Source organism: Pogona vitticeps, chromosome ZW-PAR (assembly GCF_051106095.1).
Source record: "Pogona vitticeps strain Pit_001003342236 chromosome ZW-PAR, PviZW2.1, whole genome shotgun sequence".
NCBI lineage: Eukaryota > Metazoa > Chordata > Lepidosauria > Squamata > Agamidae > Pogona > Pogona vitticeps.
Genome location: NC_135800.1, coordinates 8,222,797 through 8,245,186, shown reverse-complemented (window position 1 = coordinate 8,245,186; position 22,390 = coordinate 8,222,797). Strand labels below are relative to the sequence as shown.

Genomic DNA, 22,390 nt, shown 5'->3' with positions numbered 1-22,390 from the left:
CCAAACCTCCCTACATGTTCGTTTCACATTCGGAGAATACATTTTCCATAACAGTAACTGCCAACTCCCTCCGCCATTAATATCCGATTGCCAAACAGGTATGAGAGCCACAAAGATGGAGTTTGTTTGGGGCTCAGGGAGGAGAGGAGAGCAAAGCTATAGAGATTCAAACAAAGCAAGCTAGAGTAATGCCCAAGTTAAGATACAGGAATTCGTCTTATCAGAAGAGGGGGTAAAACTAGCAAAGATTTTTTTTCCTGGAGGCCCAGCTCCAGCACCGATTGCCATCAAAATTTACAGCACTTTTAATACAATACTTGCTTTCTTTGTTGGGTTTTGGGGTGGGGGGGTTGGTTGGTTTTACAACGTCGTGAACCACTGTACAGATAAAACCTAACGGATAAAACGTGACCGTGATCTTTTTGTACAAAGAGTTACAAGCGCACCGCCAAAGATCCTTCGTTACATTCTGTGTTACACGCCATTTTCCTCTTCGGTGTAGAAAATCTGTGAAAACGCGTGGCCAAAATGCATCCATCACCTCCTTTGGGAGAACCCAAGTTCAATAAAGCTAAGAAAATAAACCGATTCCGGCATTATTATTTTTTTTTAAATAGCATTGGTCACTTTGTAAGGAAAGCCTCTGAACAAAGAAGAGAGGGTGTTTCTCCACACACACACACACACAAACACACACCAGTTCTTTTTTCCAAACTCACAAAATCAAAAAGAGAAACAAGATCTTTGTTGTTAGGCTGTGCATTAGCACATTTGAACTGCTCCATAAAACTTACATATACATATATATATATATTCATCAGATTTTCCTTTAAATAGCAAAATTCTTTCAAAGCATGAAACATTTGCATTTTTCTCCCCCCTCTTTCCTGGGGGGGAAAAAAAACCAAAAATCTTCTTCCTATAATAGTAACCGCTACTTTTCAAATAAGGGACACTTCCCTTTGGTTCCGGCATCCACAAAGTCTCTCCTGCGGTCCGAGATGGCTCCTCAGTACGTTGCTGTCGTTTCATACAAAAATATACTGTATTTCAAAGCAATGCCTTTCTTTCATTTATTTATTTTTAAAATACGTTTCAAGATCCATCATGGCACCCAACGGGTTCAGATGGGAAACACTGAAGCCAATATAAGTCTGTAACTTTCTCCTGGAACTCGTTCTTCACACCAGCCATCAGTGCTTTTTTTTGGGGGGGGGGGAACGACACCAAGTTTAGCCTGCTGGCAGCTCAGTCGGGGAAAGGGTTAAGTTCCTTCCATCGACGTTTCTCCAACTGGTTCTTCTCCCGCGGGGACCTGCATCGGCTTCCACTGTAAATTTTGCAGTCTCTCCCGCCAGTTTTCGTCAAACTTTGTAATTATGCATGGGAGTTGCCAAGGTCAACTGGCCATTGGGAGCCACCTCGTTCCCATCATCCTCCAGCAAGCCCGAGACATCGGCGTTGGGGATGCTGTCGTGGTAGCTGCTGAAGCTGATGTTGTCCTCCTTGAGCTCAATGGTCCAAAACGGAGCGTTCAGCTTCCGGTTCTGATACTCACGGTACATGTAGACGGCCCCCACGAAGCCCATCAAGAGGACCACCAGAATGATGATGACGGTCAGGATGATGATGTTGAATTGAGTCCACGAGACGTCGGCTAGAGTCGACGTGCTGTTGTCCGAGGAGCTGATGGGGAAAACGGTCGGCGCCGCGGTCGGGATGGAGGTGCTGTTGGGAGCCCGTGCAGTGGACGATGCGGGTGGGCTCACGTCAGGAAGAGAAGGGACGAGCCCTCTGGCGGCTGGGCTGATGCTGGACTCTGCAACATTTTGTGAAAATGCAAACACAGCAAAGCCAGTTTATTGTTATAAATACTGTATTTTGAAGGTGGACAGGATTATTTTGTTACAAAGATTTTGATCACCAAGAGGAAAAATAACAGCCACAGAATAACAGAGCAAATCAAGCTTATTTGAAGACGAATGAGACATTACTTCCCAATAATTACTATAATGAAGTTAACCATTCAAAAAGAAAAACATCAGGATTGTTCCCCCTTCTACCCTCTTCAACATCAGAAGGTCTGTACCTACTGTGAGCACAGCAATGACACAGAGACTGTTTCCCCCACTTGTTCGTGCCCGGTTTGTTTTATCCAGTCTTCCCTATTGGCCCCCTGTCTATATTTTCGATGGCTTCTTCTTGACTGATTGATTTTAAATCAATAAAACCTCTAAGATGAGCCTGGACAGCGCCTCCCGTGTTTTCATGGTGACTTACTCTCACGGAGCACATGAGTAAAAGCCCTAAAACAGAGAGGACACGTTTTTAAGTGAACCCTAACTGGGGGGAGAAAAAGCCCTCGTGGTACCTTTCTTGGTGCAGTTCCCTCCTTCCGAGCTTCTGGTGTAGCCCTCTTGACACAGCTCGCAGCGAAACCCGGCTGTGTGGTAAAGGCAGCCGAGGCATTCTCCTGTATCCGACTTGCAGATCCTCGGGGAGCGGGCCGGGTCGACGTTCCCGTTGCACTGGCATTCGACGCAGATGCTGTCGGAGCTGTAGTAACCGCTCTCGCATTGGTTACAGAGGGGCCCCGTGTAGCCAGGCCGGCACTTGTCACAGGTCGGGGTGGGGTGACCAGGCCCTACAAGGTGGGACGATGGGAGAGGCCAAACGTTCATTAATCCCCAGACTGTTCAATCGGATGCTATGTTCTGAACACCCAAAGGAATCTGTTAGGCTCCTTCTCAAGCTTTTTCTTCGGTCAATGATTTCAGTGGATAAATCTTTTTGCAACTGTTGCCGTTCTTCAGAACGAGAAGACAGAACGTCTCCCGCCTAATTACGCCTGTCACTTACCAGGTCTCCATTTTTCACCTCGCTTTTTGGCACACCCTGCTCATAAGAGACTTGCTTGCCCATTTTGGACCCAAGTTGGGTTTCCTCCCTTCAGATGCTTTTTGGGAGCATTCCTTAGACACCTGCTCTTTCATTCTCCCCCTACCCCAGTTGGTTCTAACCCTATGGGTTTCTGGAAAGGAGATTTCATCTCTCCATGCAGCTGGGCAAAACAGGTTGGCTGACACCCCCTCCCCCCGCACTATCACGCTTGCTCTGAATTTTAGCGGATGCCGAGCAGAATTCCCCTAGATGTCACGAAAGCTTTCGGGAAACCATCTTACTTATTTGGCAGCTGCCGGTGGAAGTCACGGTAGAGCACGGGCAAAGGAGACACTCGTGGCGTTGCGAGTTATTTCGGTAGAACTGCGCTTTGCACTGCTCACAGTGGGCACCCTCCGTATTCCCCTGACAATCCTGGCAAGTACCTATTGGGGGGGGGGGGAAGAAGGCAGAAATCAGAAACATGGAAACCTCATGAGTAACCCAGCTTCAATCAAGTTTTGGATTTAAAAAGAAAACTCTGTGTGGGTTTCACAGCCAGGGTCTGCTCTTCTGAATGGGTAACGCCAGCCTTATGGGCTCAGAACATGAGCTCTTCTGGATTTTCATTCCCACGGAGGCCAGGCTTCAGAACGCTCCCAGCGCCTGGACTTGAACGGACACGACACAGGAACCTCTACAAAGCTACTGCACCACGCCAACACCTAAGTAAGAGACAGCCTGGAAATTCTGCACAGGCTGTTTTTTTTTTATATTGTGGGATGGACAAACACAGCTGCCTTCAACATCCTCCAGCGAGAGCGAGAGAAAATCTCATTGCTGCTTCAAAGCTAGCCGCTAGAGGGAACCCAACACCCACCTCTGGAACAAGGGACTCGGAACAGTTTTGTTAAATGGGATAGTGCTGAAGTTCCAAGCTGGGTGAGGTTTTTGACCAGAACAGGGTTGCGGGGAGACCTCACCCCAAAATTTCAGTGTAAGACCCTTTTCTATCCAGACCCTAAGCCACTGCTTATATTCCATCCCTTTCCGATGTCCAGATGTGTGTGCCATGGAGTTTAAAGACTTCCTATTCCTATTCTGAGGTGCTTATATATTTGGAAAGATTTAAATATTTGCAATATAGGTAAAAGTTTGCCATGACTTTAAAAAAAACACCTACTTAAATATGCTGCCTATGGGGGAGGCTTCACTGTGCCTAAGAACAGAGCCGGCCACCTTTTGGATTCTGCCAGTTGCTTGTGGTCTTCATCCCCCGACCCATCCGCCAGGGTGCGACACAGCACCCCTAGAAACCCCAGGGAACATTCCCATTTCCATCATCACCTTAGGACTGCAGAGCTGGATGGGACCCTAAGGATCATCAAGTCCAGCCCCTGTCAAAGAGGCCCACCGGGGATTCAAACTCCCAACCTCTGGCTCTGCAGCCAGACATCTCAACGGCTGAGCTGCCTTACCTGTCCAAGGGTCACATTTTGCAGTATGGTTATTGCACCGACACAGTTCACAAGCCGTCCCGTTGAACTTGGAGTACCCGTCTTCACACTGCTCGCATTTTTTACCGGCGGCTCCGACTTTACACTGGCATTCTCCCGAGCTGTTTCAAAACAAGAGCAAAAAATCTCAAGATGGTAAAAGAAGACGTCTCGGCATCACTCCCAAAACCAAGCTGCTCTCGTGAGCGAAACTAGAGAGAAAGAGAGGTCGAGATGGGAGTTCATCTTTGAGAAGAAGAAAAAACTATTGATTTTGGTTATGCCCCCAGAGATGCAAACAGGGACCGCTGGGACAACTTTGGGTAACCCAGGTGTTCTTGGACTACAACTCCCAGAAATCCCAGCCAGCACAGCCAGGAGTGAAGACTTCTGGGAGTTTTAGTCCAGGAACATCTGGGGACCCAAAAGCTGGGGAAACACTAGACCAGGGGAAAAAAGCAGGCGACAGGTAAGGAAGCAAAACCAATGTCCTCTTCTGGCCCGGAAAGTGCAAATTTACAACGGCCGGATGGAAAAAAGCAACAGTTATATCGTTATTTTCAAACCCAAACCCACAAATTTTTTTGAACTCTGGCCTCTCCTTACCGCCAGGCACACCCTACACGTTCTTGTTTCACCTCCCTAATTTTGGAAAACAGAAGAAAAAGCCTCTTTTGATATTATTGAAATTGCCCAATATTTGCGTTTCAGAAACTCTTTTAAAAAGGGGAGAAACCTCACAGTTCTACAGGATTCTTCATCGGTTGTAAAAATTAGATGGGGCGAAGCAACACGGAAGTCTGCAGCTTTACAACTTCTCTGCTTTCTTGGTTCCCTAACTTTTCATGAGCCACAAACCTTGTTCCTTCCTTCCTTCCCACCCCCACCACATCTCTGCTTTCCATTGTTTCTGTTTTACTTACACCCCTGTACGTTGCCTACAGCTTTGCAGCATTTTTTTTTTACTTCTTCCAAAGAAAGACTGATCCAAATGCAGATTCTGGTTTCATTTTTCCTGCAGGCCATCACAGCTAATTTTTTTTTTAACAACTGGATGTGGAAGTCTGTTTCCCTTTTTCTCACATTAACCTTTGGTCTCGGCAGCCCTTGATTTAAAACATCCCAGCCAATCCTTCGCAGGAGAGGAAGTGATTAAAACTTTTAAAAGCGGGGATCGGTTGTGGGGAAGTCCAGGTTTAAGGCCTCTCTTGGCAGGATGTTCATCTCTATACTGAAGGCTTGACACCGCTGGCGGGGCAAGCAGAAGAATTAAATCTTTCAGCTTTGCTTGCTTATCAATGAAGCTATAGAATAAAGCTCATGACAAGACCCTCTTTCATAGCTCCCCGTACAGTAAAGACCCCTGAATTCTTTTCCAAGGAAAGGTCAACCATGAAAATGTGCCCAAATGCCTCATTCACATACACAGAGGCACACAAACACACACAGAGAGAGAATGTTCAAACCCACAGATTCACAGAGAGAGAGAAATCCGAGTAGGATCACTACTCGTGCCCCCGAAAAATCCCTTCTACAAGCCATGGGGAAGCCACAAACGACCACAACTGGGGCACAGACACAGGGGATTGATCGGCGCTCATCGATTTCAGGGTTCGGCGCAAGTGTGTGTGTGTGTGTGTGTGTGTGTGTGTGTGTGTGTCCAGACCGCCTCTGCTCTCAAACGGCCCAAGCTTTGTCTTCATCTCCACCCAAAAAAACGGCCACCTCCTTTTTCCTTCCTCTTCTGCCATGGTGGAGGCTTAAAGCCCTTGGGTTTTTATTCTGTCTTCCCCAACCCCGGCCACAAGTTCTTGTCCTTTAGGTTTAAAAAAAAAAATCCACAGACCAGCCTCCTCTTTGCCGGTCCAGAGAAGAGAAAAACGCAACGGACCGGCTGCGGGAATGGGATGTCAAGCGCTTAAGTAAATCCCACCGGGTAAGTGGGTCTACTCTAGTGGGAAGCAGGCCTCGGACGCCGTCCGGCTTTCAAAAGGCGCGCACGTTCTCTGACAACAGGGCAGCAGACGAAAGGGACGGCAGCTCAGGAGCGAAGCCCCTCGCTCTTACACGCACCCGAGGCCACCACGGCAGCATTTTTCTATTTCCTGGTTTGCTTGTCACGGATTAAAAGGGGGAAAAAACTTCACTTGGCTGCCAGTTCAGAGCAGGCCAAAACTGTCGGAGCCCCTTAAGAGTCTCTTTCCTCCTAAAGACCCCCATGTCCCTTTCTCTTTTTTAAAAGGAAAATCACATCTCCAGAGGGTCTCTAACAAATGTATTTTCCCTCTTGGACCCTCCGGTGCCCTCAAACTACAACTCCCAGAAGACCACGAGCTGGGAAAAGCAGGAGTAAACCCAGAGCAAGGGGGACCCAAGGATTTAACTAAAAAAAACCTCCCCAGGAGGGAATGGACGGTGTTCTTACGTTGACCCGTCAAAGCTCCGGTGTTGGCTTGAGAGGTTCATCTTATTTAAAGTAGATGCATTGGGGCTGCTGTTAGCAATGACTGTCCTTTTGCTGTGCTATCTGGAAATGTCGCCCATCCAAGCCCCTGACCAGACCTGACCCAGTTTAGCTTCCAAACTCCGTTGAGACTGAATATGTTTCAGGAGGGAATCTGCCCTACCGCCAGGCAGAGCGAGGCACTCCCCCTCAAACAGCAGGACTTTTTGCATGTAGGGGGGGAAAAGTCACTATTTAAATCATCAAATGTAGCGAAATGGATGCTGTGGGTCCCACTGCATTTGGGCAGCAAAGTATCTGGGGCCGCTTTTCTCTCGCTGGCTTCGATGGGCTTACAATAAGTATCAAGCTGTCGCAATGCAACCAACGTCTTGGATCGAGCAGGAGAAAAGAAAAGGGCTCTTAGTTTTCTCTCCAAGGGACATTAAAAACCCATTCAATAAGATTTAATGTCTGAAACAGAATTTCCCTTATTTTTCTTCCCGCCAGCCTTACGCGACGGTTCGACAAGCCCACAGAGGAGCAATTGTACCGGGCGGTTCCGCGGAGACACGCGTCCAGCAATATTTCCCAACCTTTAAACTGAGCTTTAATGGAAACATCCTAACCTATGTGGTGTTTTTTCCCGGGTCCATTAATCTGGACATTGGGAAACCGAGGAGGCAGAAATAACCTATTAAAGCAAAGAAAAAAGTCAGTTTCAAATTTGTTATCTTTTTCCTTGGGGAGTTCAGCTGAGCTCTGTGGAACGGCTGGCGCTTAACAACACGGCCTGTGTTTGCAGGACGCCCGCCCCCCCTCCCTCTTCGCCTGGGCGTGCAGAGGTCTCGGGAGCTGCCCTCCACCTCCGACATGACGCAGCGGAGCCGGGAGGGGGGGAAAAGCCGCTTTCTTCTCCCCCAGAAACACTGCCGTATTGTGCGGGCAGCATTCCTCGCTTTCTGCCCACGGAGGCGACTGGCCAGGGTGAAATCGACCAAAGGAGCCCGGACCCGTGGCCGCTTGGAAGAGGCGGGCGTTTCTGGCAGAATGTCAACATGCCAAGCGTGCCAGGGTGGGCGTCGCAGCCCCTTCGCAACGCTGCCTAAACCGTTCAGGACCAGGCACGGCCCGCTCCGGGGTTTCGGGGACGGCTGACCTCAAAATGGGCTTTGTCGTTTGAGGGTCACCCATGGGCAGTGGTTGGAAGACACGACGGAACAGGAGGGAGCCGATCTCCCCCTGATGTCTGCCGGTCAAGGAGTGTTTTTTGGGGGGTTTTTTTGAGATCAGAGCTTGCTTGGGACTACAAAGCCCATCATCCCCCTCTCCCCACCAATTCATCTGTTGAGCCAGATCAGAAACATCCTTCTCAACATCTCCCATTCTTACAAGGTCAACAAAAGTTTAGAGACAGCTGGGTGCAATCGGTGGGGCCTGCAACCCGTTTCCACCAGTGGGACCAGTAGCCGCCTGGACTCCAGTCCGCCATGCCCTCTTCCAGGACACGCCATGCATGCCGTGCCATTTTCGCCATTCCCAGACCATTCACTCATTTAGCTGACCGGTGGGGGTGGGAGGTTTACCATCCTCCCATCCATTCGGATTCTCTCTGCGTTTTGCGTATCATCTTTTCTTCTCTCTCTCTCTCTCTTTTTCCACAATTTTCGGCTTCTTCCAAAACGGCCGAGATGTCCCCCAGGAGAGGCCCCCACCGGGAAGATCCACACTGAGAAAACGAGCACGTTCGTTGCTTATGAAACGATCCACGTTTTTGCGTAGGGCTCTGCGGACTGGCAGGGCCCGATCCACTAGAGAATGCAGGAGGATTGGGCTGGGATGCTTTGAGACACTCATGTGCACTTGTTTAAATGGAGGTCCATCTGGAAATCAATTCGTAACCTTTACAGAGGATGCTCCTGCCCCGGAGCAGGTCCGGGAAACGCCTCTGGGTAGCAGAGAGGTCAAACCTCTGCTTCTCCATAAATTCTGATTGGAAAAGGATCCGTCCAGCCGCCACCCCCACCTCAGGACACTTTCTGTCTGGTTTTTTAACAGGCAGTTTCCAAATTATTCTTCCTGTCACTACTGTGCTGTTTTAGCACTGCATAATGCAAGAGAGAGAGAGATGAGCTTTAGAATCAAGGGTTCTGGTGAATTCTCCACCCACATTATGCAGAAAGCTCTACTTTCGCTGAAAATGGCTATTTCCAGGAATCTTCGTTTTAACCAGCATGGATTCCTTTTCCAGAAAATGTATGCATTACAAAATGGGAAATGTGCTTAAAATCAATGGATTAAAATCAATTATTTTAATCAGGGCTCTCCGTGTCTCCAGCTAATGTTTGAATCTCCTTGATTTAAAACCATACTGGGGTACTATATCTCCTATATATCTCCTCACTTTCAGCTAGGCTGGAAGGAGATGCAGTCCAATAACTTCTAGAGATCATGAGTTGCCCATCCCTATATTAGGATCAAACACTGAGGCTCAAAATGTAAATCACATTTAACCTTCCATTAGAAGGGGAAATTCCTTAGCTGCTGAAAGCATTTGAGTATCGCGGCAGAACGTTTTCTCAAAACACACATTTTTCCCCCTCTGACTGTCCTGCCACACTGGGTTGTTATGAAGATTACACAGAAGAAAAGACACAAATGCTGCTCTGCTTTTGTGGAAGGAAGGAAAAAATGGGTGCCATATTTGAATATGAATATATTAGTTTATCATTAATTATGAATTTTTTAGCTATTCTACACGGCCTTAAGTCCCTTCACCGGAAGTCAAGCTGGGTGTGAATGAAGTAAACAGACAAGAAAACAGGAAAAGGCATCCTACACAGACAGCCCCTCCTCCCATCTCAATCTCTTAATAATTAGTCTGTGCAAAACCAGAATGGGTCCAGCGAGGTCAGCGTCGCTTCCTCGGGACCGCTTGTCAGGTCAATGTTCACTTTGGAAATCAAGCCAACGCTCCAGGCAGGGGACGGGCTGCCCCCCCCACCGCCAGGCCGCATGGCCAGCCAGAGGGACTCCATTCACCATTAGCCCCTTGGGCCGGTGTGGGTGACAGGCTGCCTGGTGGTGGTGGGGTTCCCAAAGGCTGTGGGGAGCCTCTCCATCCAGTGCTGGAGGCAGGAGGTTCCAACAACTCCTGCTGGGGGCAGAGGGACTGTCCGCAGACACCCCCCCAAAAAAAACACAGACCCTCTCCCAGCCCCACAGAACCCACCAACTCCCCATGAAGATGTCCGCTTGGCTTTCAAACGTTTGCCATCCCCCACCCCCCGAGAGTCCTGGATGCGTCCAGCAGCAGGAAATCTAGCTTTCTCAGATAAGGAAATAGCAAGTGTTGCATGAAATAGTTTTGGGGGCACTCCTCCTCTCCCTTCGGAAAAAAACGACCCCCAAATCCAAAGTAAACTCTGAGCACTCCGGGGCGTGACCCCTTTTGGTTCCACAGCTTTTCAACCTTCCCTGATGTGCCCCGACAGGAGTTGCCTGTCTTTGCCAGCCAAAAGGCCGGATCCTGGACATCGGAAGTGGAATGCATACGGAGAAGGGAGAACGAAGTCCCTCCCTCCTTACCTGTTGCAGGAGAAGGACACTGAGCCCTCGGGGTGGCACTCGCACACCACGCAGCGCCCGCCGCTCCGGTCCCGATGGTAGCCGTCTTCGCACGCGTCACACAGCTGCCCCGTGTACCCCGGCCGGCATTCGCACTGGCCGGTGGTGGCGTGGCACTCGCTGGTGCTGAGGCTCCCGACGGAGCTGCAGTTGCAGAAGACGCCTGGAAAACAGGAAGGCGGGAATGAGCGCCGAACGAGGGTCGAAAGCAGAAGCGGGCGCAGCGTTCCTGTCGGGCTAACACCGCCGGGGGTGGGTGTGGGACATACATTTTGGAAGCAAAGCAAGGCGAGAGCTGGAGAGTTCTTGGATGGGAGATCAACCAAGAAACCAGGGGGACCTCCAAGCTGGACTGGGAAAGGGTCCGCTCTGGAGGGTCGCTCCAAGACAGATCCTAAACTTGGGTTCCCAGATGTTCCCAGAGGTTACGTCCCAAAAGCTTCGGCCACTGAGGCCGCTAGAGAGGGCATCTGCAATTTGCAGTGTAAGAAGCTCCCCAGTCCCATGTTTGGGGACACAAGTTTATGGTCGGGGCTGCATGGAAGGGAAAAGGGATGTGTAAAGGGCTTGGGGGGGGGAGACCCGACACACAAGGTTATGGAACAATGAGATTCTGTACAAGCTGAAAAGAAAGCAGGTCCTACAAAAATCCAGGGAGGGAGGGAGGGAGGAAGGAGCTGATGATGGATAGAAGGAAGGAAGGGAGGGAGGAAGGGAGGGAGGAAGGAGGGAGGAAGGGAGGAAATGGAAAATGGAAGAAGGGAGGGAGGGGAACAGATGTTCCTATTCTTGATAGTCTTATTCACAGATTGCTGGAATTACAGGCACAGGAAGCATTTCAAAATCTTGATAAATGCATAAAATAATGTTGGGCGGGGGGATATTGATGAATCTACCATTTTGGAGCTAAACTTCCTTTTAGCATTTTGAACCCTTGTGTGTGCGCGCTTTACGAGAAACGGTTTATTAGCTCTTCTCACGGTAACCATGAGAACCACCCCAATGTCTGAACTTCCTAGCTAAAAGCCTGAAAATGCACCAAAGGGGGTGGGTGTGTAAAAAAAAAATAGCTTTCTTTGCACGAACAAAGAAAAATCAAGGCTCTGAGCTTAGATACCGAATGTTTGCACCGTGTGACGTCGAGGTCCAGCCATTCCTGAATAATCCTGAATTATTCCGGCTCTCCCGGTTTGAAGGCTACCTGCCACTCGGGGAGACCTAGCAGGCGACCCTCTTTCCCCCACCCCCCCGCTGCCCTGCTTGAAAACAGCGCCCTGGCAAAGCCGGTCCAGTGGGCCAGGCGTGGAGCTCTAAGCGAGGGAGCTGTCCAGCAAAAAAGGGAGGTGGATTTCAGCAACGCCCGGGCTCCAAGGCAGCCAGTCCAGTATTTTAATTCCTGGCATCTACCCTGCGTCCTTCAAAAGCTCAGTGGTAACTCGGGGTTGCCTTGCTTATTACACAACCGTGCATTGCCTAGGTGTAGCTATAATCTCTCTCTTTTTTTTTAATTGGCTCCACATTATGTTTTTATCTGTTTTAACTATCCATTTTTAGCAGGATTTTCTATGGATTAACCTTAATGTTGTGCATGTTTATCGACGGAATACGTATTACTCAGCCATGAGCCGTTTACCGCTCTCTTTCAAGCCCTGCTGGTCCAGATCTGAGACCCCCCTCCAGGGGACCCACTGAATCAATGGGGCTGGCATCAATGTGGACTAACCATTCCCGAACCGAGGCAATCCTCCCACTCTTACTGGGACCAGCAATTGCATTTTGGTGTCCCAAAAACGGTTTTTTAATCATTCGATGTCCTTTAAAAGCCAGATTTTTCCTCCCTCTTCCCGCTTCTACCAACTCCTGAGACATCAACCCGCCTGGCAGTCAGTGTTCATCCCCCCTCCGTGAAGGATGATCAAAGGGAAACCACGCAGCCTTCGACAGAACAACTTGTACAAACCAAACGCGACTGAAACATGGCAGCTTCCTAAATCTGCAAACACAACAGGCACTTAAAGTCATTTCTCTCAGGGGTACCTTTTCAATGGAATGCATATATACCCCCTAATACTCCTCCTTTTGCAGCACGCCAGCCCTGCCAAGACAACCATCTGGGAGAGACACCAAGGCAACCAAGCTGCAAAAGCTATTTGGGAGGGCTACGAATGTTGAAGTCGACCAATGTGCTTTTTTTCCCTCCAACCTGGGCGCCGGCCCTACTGTAAGGCAGAGTGAAGGCACTGCCCCAGGCAGGAAGCAATGGCCGTCATGAATGCACCGCAAATTAATACAGCTGTCAAATTTCGCTATTCTTGCAGTTTTACTGGTATGGAATGGTATGGTATGGAACAGGATCTTAAGTAATTTGGCTTGATTTAGGTTGTGGGTATCTTGTGACACTGGAGGAGGCTCTTGAGAGTCCCCTGGGCTGCAAGGAGAACAAACCTATCTGTTCTGAAGGAAATCAACCCTGAGTGCTCACTGGAAGGACAGATCCTGAAACTGAGGCTCCAGTACTTTGGCCATCTCATGAGAAGAGAAGACTCCCTGGAAAAGACCCTGATGTTGGGAAAGTGTGGGGGCAAGAGGAGAAGGGGGATGACAGAGGACGAGATGGTTGGACAGGGTCATTGAAGCGACCAACATGAATTTGACCCAACTCCGGGAGGCAGTGGAGGACAGGAGGGCCTGGCGTGCTCTGGTCCATGGGGGTCACGAAGAGTTCGACACGACTAAATGAATAAACAACAACCTTGGCCATGAGCAGGGAAGGCTGGAGGGCCATGCTTTCTGATGCCCCACCTCAGCCGGCAAAACGCGTTTGCCTCGTTCTGTCTCCAGAGTAACTTTTCAAAGTCCGCAAGGAGAAGAGGACAAGGAATGTCCCCATCTGGTATCATCCTTCGTCCCTCTACCTCCACAATGTCGAAGGGCTCTTTTGTACCCAATGGAGGCCGATCTACAAACTGTTCTGCTTCCCCCTCCCCCTGCTTTTGGAAAAAAAAAGAAAGCAAAAATAAAATAACAACCTAAAAAGTCAACTCAAACAGCGAGTTCAGCACAAAGCTTGCAAATTTGCTGACGCCTCCGCCGCGCAAGCGTTATCGGTCCGAAAAGGACAGAGCAGCTGCCGTGTTTAAATCTGGGTGACCCTTTTTTTTTTTGGTCTTGTATTTGAGATTGGTTCTGCAGAAACACCAAAGAAAATAAATAAAAGGTGGGGGGGGGGAGATAGAGAGAAACAGACCGACAGAGAAAGAGATTGGCGCTAGACCATCACCACTTAGAAAAGTTACTTTCTTGGACCACAGCTTTGAAACCAGCCACAGGTCGCAAGGGGTAGCTTCGGGTCATCGCAAATCAGGAAACTCTTCCAAGTTTTCAAGCCTCATCCTTGCGCACATTATTTTGACTGCGATTGACACAAGATCTGCACATCCTTTCTAAGCATTCAAAGTGCTTTGTGTGGACAGTCTCAATGCCATCCTTATGACAACCGAGCACGGATGGACTCCATTATTGTTCTATTATCCCCACTTCACAGAAAGGGAGGCCAAACTGAGGTCTGCAGGTGGAAGAGGAGGTGGGATTGGAATGAACCGTTAAGAGGCAGGGGAGTAGGAAGGAATGTGGTTGTTAAATTTGGCTCCACAGCCCAGTGTCCTTGAAACAAGAAACCTAGCCCATCAAGGCTCTGCCGTTCTCCTTTCACCTTCCAAGGGTGGTGATTCCCTTGTTTTGCATTTTCAAAACACGAGAAAACGCCACACCCAAGAACACCGATCTCTCCCTTCCAGGGATCCAGTCCACCCCACACATTCTAGGACAGCAACAAGGCCAAAAAAACACACAATATATATCATGGCCCTTCAGAGCCAGCTGGCTTTGTTCCACCATCATCTCTCAAGGAGCGGAAGGCCCCAAATATTACACCACACGACAGAGGCTCGTTTTTAAAAGCTGGCCCGAGGCTCTTCCTCGTCCGTGTCGCAAGAGACCAGCGTGGCTTATTCTGCTGGAAGTTGCCGACAGCAACCTGATTTTTTTCCAGGCTCCGGCGCGCGAGAAGCTGCGGAGAAATGACAGGCGCCCTCCGTGACACGCCGAGTCGGCTCCTACAATCTTGTGAAACTTGTTCCTTCCTTCGGCTTTTGTGGGCGAACAGAACTGCCTTTTGCACGCTGAGCCAGGACCGAGCGCTCAGCCCTGCAGCCCAGACCGCATGGCCGTCTCCTGCCTCTCACCTCGCCCGAGGATGATCCGAGGCACCCCCTGAGCGGTGTGCTTCCTGCCACCCGGCCGGAGAAGGATTTGCCCTGCTCTGTTGAAAGATACACAAAGGCACCTCCAAGCACTGGACCTCATCCTTTTAAGCATGTATGTGTGTCTGTCTGTCTGCTTATGGTTCAAATGGAGCCGCTTCCATTTGGCACAGCCAGGCTCCAGAAAAATCATCATCATCATCTTAGAACAGCAAAGCTCGAAGGGACCCTTTGAATCATCAAGTCCCGCCTCTGTCAAGGAGACCCCGTGGAGGAATCAAGCTCCTGACCTCTGGCACCACAACCAGAGACCCTAAACCATTGAGCTAATGGAGGGATGGGTGGGATTGGCGGATGCCGGGGCCGTCAGCACCCCATGCTAAATCCTCATCCAAAATACCCCGTCGGGGTGGTAGGGGCAGAGAAAGCAGTTGTTTATTACCTCGCTCAAAAAAAGAGGATATGCGCCATCAAAAAAGAGGATCAAAGGAAACTGACTTGCACAGAACGTGTAACCCTACTGTCAAGCAGGAGATTTCTGAAACTTCAGCTAAGCCTTTGCCTCTTCCCTTGGCCAGAAAAAGGGCATTTCCACATCACCCCAAAACACAGAGGCCATGCATCACACAACAACAACAACAACAACAACAACAACAGGCAAAGGGGATGATGCTACCATGATATGCATAATATCCATGGACTAGTTTATATATGCAGAGACACATTAGAGGACTGTTCTTTGCAAAGAGGTTGCACAGGCACTTTGACCCCCATCAGGGAGCCGGGCCCCCGAGTTGGAGGACACAGGCAAAGCGAGGACTAGCCAGCTCTTCAGGGGGAGACCATTTGGCAGAGCGGACTGCCCTCTGCAAAAGAGGCCACCTGGCCAACACAGGGGCCAAATTCAGGCCATCAAGACGGTGTCCTTCTGGGACCCCGACGGCTGCCACCCAGAGCGGACTCCGCTGGGTCGGAGAGGCCAACCGGCCGGACGCCTCCTCCCTCGATCTGGGGAGCTTTGGAAAGGAAAGGAACGGCGTTGATTCTTGCACGGGCAGCGATAATTAACTCCCGAAACGGGGAGTCCGCCAAGACAAGATAAGAGGCTGTTCCTTACAAGGCGGCCCTGATAAGGGGCCTGGTGGAGGGAAGTCATTAGGGAACGGATTCCTCCCTGATGGCTCTTCAAAGCCCTTTTTAAAATTAGCACCAGGACAAGGAGAAACGAGCACTTCCCTGGAACGAAGGCAAGTCCCACCGCTGCAGGAGATCTGCCAGGCTTCCCCTTCACGCCCATGCAGGCTGACTCACCCGTAAACCAGACCCCTTCCCTTTTTTTCGGGGCGAAGGGCCCACAAAAAGGCTGGGCTAGCCCAAACCGGTGACGGGTGCAACCCCAACGTCTTCCGTCCGAGCGTCTTTGAGGAGCCTGGGCAGAACGGCCTCAAGACCTTCCCGTACGGGCTACCTGGAGACACATATCAAAGAACCATCCGCAAAACCACCAGCGGTACCAGTTTTGAATCCATCATCATCATCATCACGACTGTCTTTTTAATGATGTAAGCCACCTTGGGTCCTTTTCGAAGAGTAAGGCGGGGTAAAAATAAATCATCTCCAAAGTGGTTTCCCCTTCTCTACCTCTAGGGGGTGTCCTGGGACCACAGTGCAGCTGGCCCAAGGCTACCCAGGCTGGCTCTTCTCCGGGGGGGGGGGGGAGAATTCGAACTCCCAACTTCTGGCTCTGCTGGCAGACGAACTAAACCACTGAGCTCTCCAGCCGGTTAAGCCCATTTAATTCCCTTCTAAAACCCTCCAACTTGATGGCCTGAAACCAACTTCTCCCTTCGTGAAAACTTTGAGTGGGTTCCTCAACACTCAAACCTACTATTTTCAAATATATATACGTTACATAAAATGTTCCCATTTTAGCTTCTGTTTTTTTCCCCCGGTACCCATCGGGAGATCACCTCTCCGTGCCCAGAGAAAAGAAATGAAATAAAAAGAATGGTTCCTCTGATCGGCAACTGCTCTGCTTCCCGTTTGGAGGAGGGCTTGAGCACCCAACTTCATAAGGTTTTTTTTTTCCCCTCTTCTTGCTTTGTTGCTCAACAAGGCTTCCCAAAGTTTAGAAAAAGAAAAAAGAAAAGAAATGGCTGCAGTTCAAGAGAGGTGGCAGGGAACATGAATCATCTCAACGGGTTCAAACAGACTTAAGAGCGTAGGATCAAGCCCGTGAAAACATACCATGATATTTTACCCTGTTCCTCTTTCGGAAAGGAAAAAAAAAAACCTCAGAACTAGGTAGAGAAATGAAAGCCGTTTAAAACAACAGTAACAAATCTATATTGTATTATACTGCAATCAAAAGCCAGGAAGCCTCTGGTCTGCCTGCACAGAATGTTCACAAACATTCCTCCTGTGCAGTGAGAAAAGCTATCAAAGCCTTGTTTTGCCCGTCTGGCTTCTCTGAAAGGACAGGAAACTGTCAGTTCGCCTGGGATTAAAACTTCACATAAAGCCTTTAGGGCAGGAGCTTTTGCATGGGGCAGGAGCCACAGGGCGGGGGGGGGGTTGTTGTGGGGAGAAAGAGACCCAGTCGAAGGGTTCTAGACAAGATAGAAGCGAACAGGGCAAATGAAGCCGAATCGCCAACGGAACACGACCCCACAGATCAAGACCGGGGCTGATACACTGAGTTAGGGAACAAGTGAAGCAAAACCGGATGTCATCTAAATGGAATCAAGACTGGATTACTTTTCTGGGAGTGCCTCCCCACGCACAGAGAAACTAACTAACCAGGCACCATCTGTCCCGCCTGAACCTTGACCCTGCAAACGGACCGAGCCAAAGGGAGGCAAAACCAGCCCGGCCGGTCTGACCCTGGCAAGCCACGGGAGACGATGCCGTCATTCCCGTTCAGCAAAGCTCTGTCCGACCCGCCCAGGTGCCACCCGGGGGCACTGCTATCAGGCCTCCGCTGTGCCATGACATGCCCGGAGCCACCCTTCCGGACGACGTCAGCCCTCGGGCCCGGTATCAGGAGCCGCTCGGACCGCGTCTGCTGCTGCCGCTGTGCCCGGGCCGGCTTTTCGCTGCGTCACGGCTCCGGAGCGAAGGGCCCGTGCCAAACAAACAGAAAAGATAAATGCCAGGACAGCTCTGTGCAATGAACAGAATAACAAGTTGGCAGAAGCGCGATGGAAGTTCTGGGAACAAGACTCGTCTCCTCATTTACCCTCTTCTTGCAGAGGAAATGGCAAAACAGAAAGGGGGGGGGTTGCACCAGGCTTGTCTCTTTTGAGCTATTCAAGCTGCAAGTTTTCAGAGATTAAATGGCCAGGATCCGGTACACCCAAGGATCCTTTTAACACCCCCCCTTCCTCTTCTTTTCTCTGCAACCTGAATTATGGGCTGCATTCCAAAAGCATGCATCAATTTTGGTTCACCTTATTCTTTCTTAAAAAATTAATTGTAGAGGATCCCCCCCCCCCAAGCTGCTGGATGGAAAACTCCAATTTTGCTCCGGGTGCAAACAAGCCCTCCAGAACAGGGAACAGCTGAGGGGTGAGGAGAGGAGGCAAAGCATCAGACAGACACGGGCAATCCTCCCAAAATGTCAAGAGACATTCTACTGTCAAGCCGGAGCAAAAGCCACCAGGAAGCTGGGAGGAATGGAAAGGGGGGGGTGGAATATTCCACGGAGAACCTTCCTTACAGCCAGAGCAGAGTTTGCTCTTCAACTTCTGGAGCGCCCTCAGAGAGCTCAGCAAGGCTGAAGAGGGCTGCTGAAATTATGCACGCCTGAGCCAGCCCCTTGGGTGTCCAGCTTGTCCTTGAAGAACAGAACTCACAAAGCTAGTTCTCCCCCCCCCCCCGGTTTCTTTGCTTCTAGAAGCTGAAGTTTAAATTCTCTTTGCTTTGGGAACTGGTGATGGGTTTTTTGGGGGGGAAAGGGGAGGTCACTCACCCTCCCCACCAGAAAACACCATCAATCCATGTAGCAAATGATCTACCCCAAAGGAGCTGGGAACAGATAGATTTGCTGGGCCTTTCTCCCACTCTGCTTGTCTTTTCTAGATCTAAATTTGGGTTGGTACTCTTAGGCTTACAGCTTTCCTTCTTCTTCGTAGAAGGTTGCTTCCTGTCTGCGGCTCTCCTTGCTAGAGACAGGCGGCAGCATGCACATCTGTAAACATGGAAGTCAGTTCTAAGGGCATCTTTAATTAGTTTAGGCATCTTAGCTTCCTGTACCGTGTACAAAGGGCTTTCTTTGGAGATTACAAGGTGGTGTTTTTAATCCTCCTCCTTCCTTCTCCTGCTTAGCTGCCAGTTTTACGAGAGGTTGCTCCTCTACAGTGGCTACAAGGTCAGCACTAGCCTCCCGTTCGCTGCCATGGCAAAAACCAAATAATCGTGACACCCACACGCCTCCCCACCCGAGCGCCGAGGCTGCAGCAACAGCTGCCGTTACCCAAGGGCCGGGCTGCGCAAGAGACGCTTCCTGGGCTGAGCTTCTGAGCTTCTCCTGCCCTGGAAAAGGATGGCCGAGGGCTTCTGACGCCGTTGACCGTGGCGTAAATGCCACCCAGCGTCTACCTCTGTGCAACACCACAGCCACGCTGTTCCTGGGAGTGGTCCAAGCCTACGGGTTGCTGGGCATTTGGGACCCAGTGATTAGGGACCCTCCGCTTCCTTGCCATCTCAGGGTGGGGGCCGGAAGGTCAAGCCGCCTGTCCCGGAGCGAAAGGCACCTTCCCTTCTTACACGGCGTTTCTGCCTTCAGGAGAGGATTGATGGGGAGACCCTTCCCTTTATTCTAGGACTCCGCGCAGGCTTTTCATCCACGCAAACGGCATCGGTTCCAGAAAAGGAGGCGCTTCGAGGAAACATTGACATGAACCAACTCATATTAAAATACTGACATTATTTTGGGGACTACAAAACCCAGATTCCCCATCAGCCAGACCCGGGGCGGCCCTGAAGAAAATCCTCTCTAAACTTGGGCGGCTCCAGGCAGTATTAAGACCAACCCTTTCGGGTTGACTTAAGAGCAGCCACCCAGAAAAGCAAAGGGGGGACTCGCCCAAGGGCCACGTCACCGGATGCCCGGGTCTCTCCGTCAGAACCATACCTGTTAAGCCTCAGCCTCTGCGGGTGTGGGTCCCCATCCCCAGTTAAAAACATCCGGGAGCAGATGGCAAGGACGCCTGTCCTTTTAGCGCCCCACCTCGGACGGTTTGCTGGAGGGTCAGAGGCAACAGGGGTCAAGCCAGGCAGGCCAGCCCTATGACGGTGGGAGGAAGACCCCTCGGGTAACGGAGGCCAAAATCTGCTCAGAGTCTTGGGGGGGGGACCGAGGACCCTGCCTCATCCGTGCCAGCTTGGGCAAAGACGAGGAGGAGGAGAGAGAAGAGATTCCGGCCGAAGACAAGCAAAGTCTGTGTGCTTCCCACCCACCCCAAGACATGAATAATATGAGCCAAGCGAGCCGCCCGTCATCTCTGTGGTCTTTTCCCCCTTAGCCCCCCCCCCATTAATCCACCCCACCACACCGCCACCCCACAGCTTGAGAAGACAGACCACACGGCAGGGCACTTCTGGATTAATCCTGTCCGATCCACACCCACCACCACCGCCACCACCTCGGAGGCCCCTAAGCTTTCTTCTTCCCAAAACACTTCAACCCCAATCTAGCGAGTCTTGGGGGGGGAGAGTGGAAAAGGTATTTGATTTAATCTTATGTCTGCGGGCTCAAGGAAAGAGACCCGATCTTGGTTCTCTGGCTTCTGTAAACAAAATTCCCCCGAAATTAATCACACCGAACAGAGCTGTTTGCTCCTGTCATTTCTAGTTTCTTTCCTTCTTTGTTTTAATATTCGCACATCCCCTTTTTCTTCCCGAGAGTCCTTTCTATTTATAGCAACCTCTCTCTCTCTCTCACTCTCTCTCCAGTAGCTTCGTCAAAACACCGGTTTGGGTTTTTTCCACCAGGGTGATGATGCCTTCAAGGTCCTTGCTAGGGTTCACCCAGAGCAGGTATTTCTTCTGGAGACGGTCTCACTTTCTTTCTTTAATAACAGTGCCGTTTAATCAGCAGTTGGATCACTTCCCCGTCACTGATTATAGGGAAAATAAATAAATAAATGCGCTTTGAAAACACAGGCATTTAAACAAACAAAAAAAGGAGACAAGCGGGAGCGGGGTCTGAAACATGAGAAATTTACACCTAATGAAGCCTGTCTTTTAAGCAAAGCCCTTCGTGGAGAGAGAGAAAAAGCATTCCATAAGCAGGTAAAACCACTGTCAGTTAAGATGCTGAAAACCAGAAGATCAAAACAGTTTTCGAACAGGGCGGCCCCATCAGTCAGGAGCAGGGAGAGGTCCTCAGCCTGCCACGGTGGGTCGGTGCTCCCCGGATACTACAGCAGAGGAGATTACAAAGAGAGGGGGGCCACCACAGAGAAGGCCCTGTCTCTAGAGGGTCAAGAAAAAGCCGTCCGCAGGCGGGGGAGCAACCTCTAGAACATGCGAACGTCCTTTCTTACATCGGGGTCCACATAAATGGCATTATCTCCTGGATAGGGAAGCTCAAATCCCAGGAGCTGGCCCTTACAATGCCCTGTTCTGTCCTTCTTGAGATACCCAACTGCCCCCCCATCTCCATCCACTGGCAAGCCCCAAGTTTGAGCCTCTCCCGTTAGAAAAGGTGAAGGCCCTCTTTTCCAAGCTTAGCAGCAGAAAGAACTCTGAACTTTGTACATTTCTCTTTTCCACCCATGGCTGAAATTCGCTCCTCGAGGAAACTGTCCCCAAATTCTTCTCTGACCCAACAAAACTGAAGATGTCCAGTTATTTCTAGTATGGGCAAGACCACATTGTACCCGCCTGCCGGAGAGCTGTCAAAGATAAAGGGTTTCAATGTATTCGCGAAGGCTTTCACGGCCGGGATCTAATGATCGTTGTGGGTTTTTCGGGCTCTTTGGCCGTGTTCTGAAGGTTGTTCTTCCTAACGTTTTGCCAGTCTCTGTGGCCGGCCTCTTCAGAGGACAGGAGTCAGAACTCTGTGCTCTGGTGCAGTTTGTTGGGAGTTGAATATTTATAACTGTGGGATCAGGTTTTGTCCTTTTCAGGAGATGGGTGATTATGGTGATCAGTGTGTTTTTGTTGCAGGTGTATGAAGAACAATCTTCAGAACACGGCCAAAGAGCCCGAAAAACTCATAACAACCAACAAAGGATTTCCTTCAGGAAAAGGGGTGACAACATTTATAAACCACTCCCCTAAGCAGAGGCATTTTAAAGATTTAGGTACTCAAAGCCCGATGCCTGAGACAGCATGTTTCCCAGTCTGGATTTCTCCACGCCGACTGCTTTAAGTCCCAGCGGTGAAGATGTTTCGAGAGTCTGGGGAAATCTTCGTCAAAAACGCACAAAGAACATTTGCTCTCGCCCACAAGTCAAAGCTGCCTTTTTCAGAACAGAACTTCATCCCGCACAGTTTGAGAAAACAGCATAGAACTTTAGCTGCTGTTTACAAAACAAGCCTGTTTTAAAGCTTGTTTTGCCTTAAAAGACTAGAATATGCCCGAGAGGTTACAACCGTCTCAGCTCAACGGCTTACGTGAATTCACAAGTGACGGTTTAAATCAACTCTGGCAGAAGAAAGCATTACAGCATATA

At 50.0% G+C, this 22,390-nt stretch overlaps 1 protein-coding gene across 1 annotated transcript in view; it reads right to left on the bottom strand.

Annotated features, from left to right (window-relative positions):
* Positions 1 to 580: 580 nt before the first annotated feature.
* The window catches only part of MEGF9 (multiple EGF like domains 9), a 33,446-nt gene continuing 11,636 nt past the window's right edge, over positions 581 to 22,390 (bottom strand). Inside the window, exons 4-8 of the mRNA XM_078382854.1 lie at positions 10,408 to 10,609; positions 4,359 to 4,498; positions 3,183 to 3,326; positions 2,372 to 2,644; positions 581 to 1,819 (exon numbers count right to left, since the gene is read on the bottom strand). Of these exons, the coding sequence (XP_078238980.1) occupies positions 1,365 to 1,819; positions 2,372 to 2,644; positions 3,183 to 3,326; positions 4,359 to 4,498; positions 10,408 to 10,609 (1,214 nt within the window). The 3' untranslated portion in view covers positions 581 to 1,364. The remainder of the gene's footprint in view (positions 1,820 to 2,371; positions 2,645 to 3,182; positions 3,327 to 4,358; positions 4,499 to 10,407; positions 10,610 to 22,390) is intronic.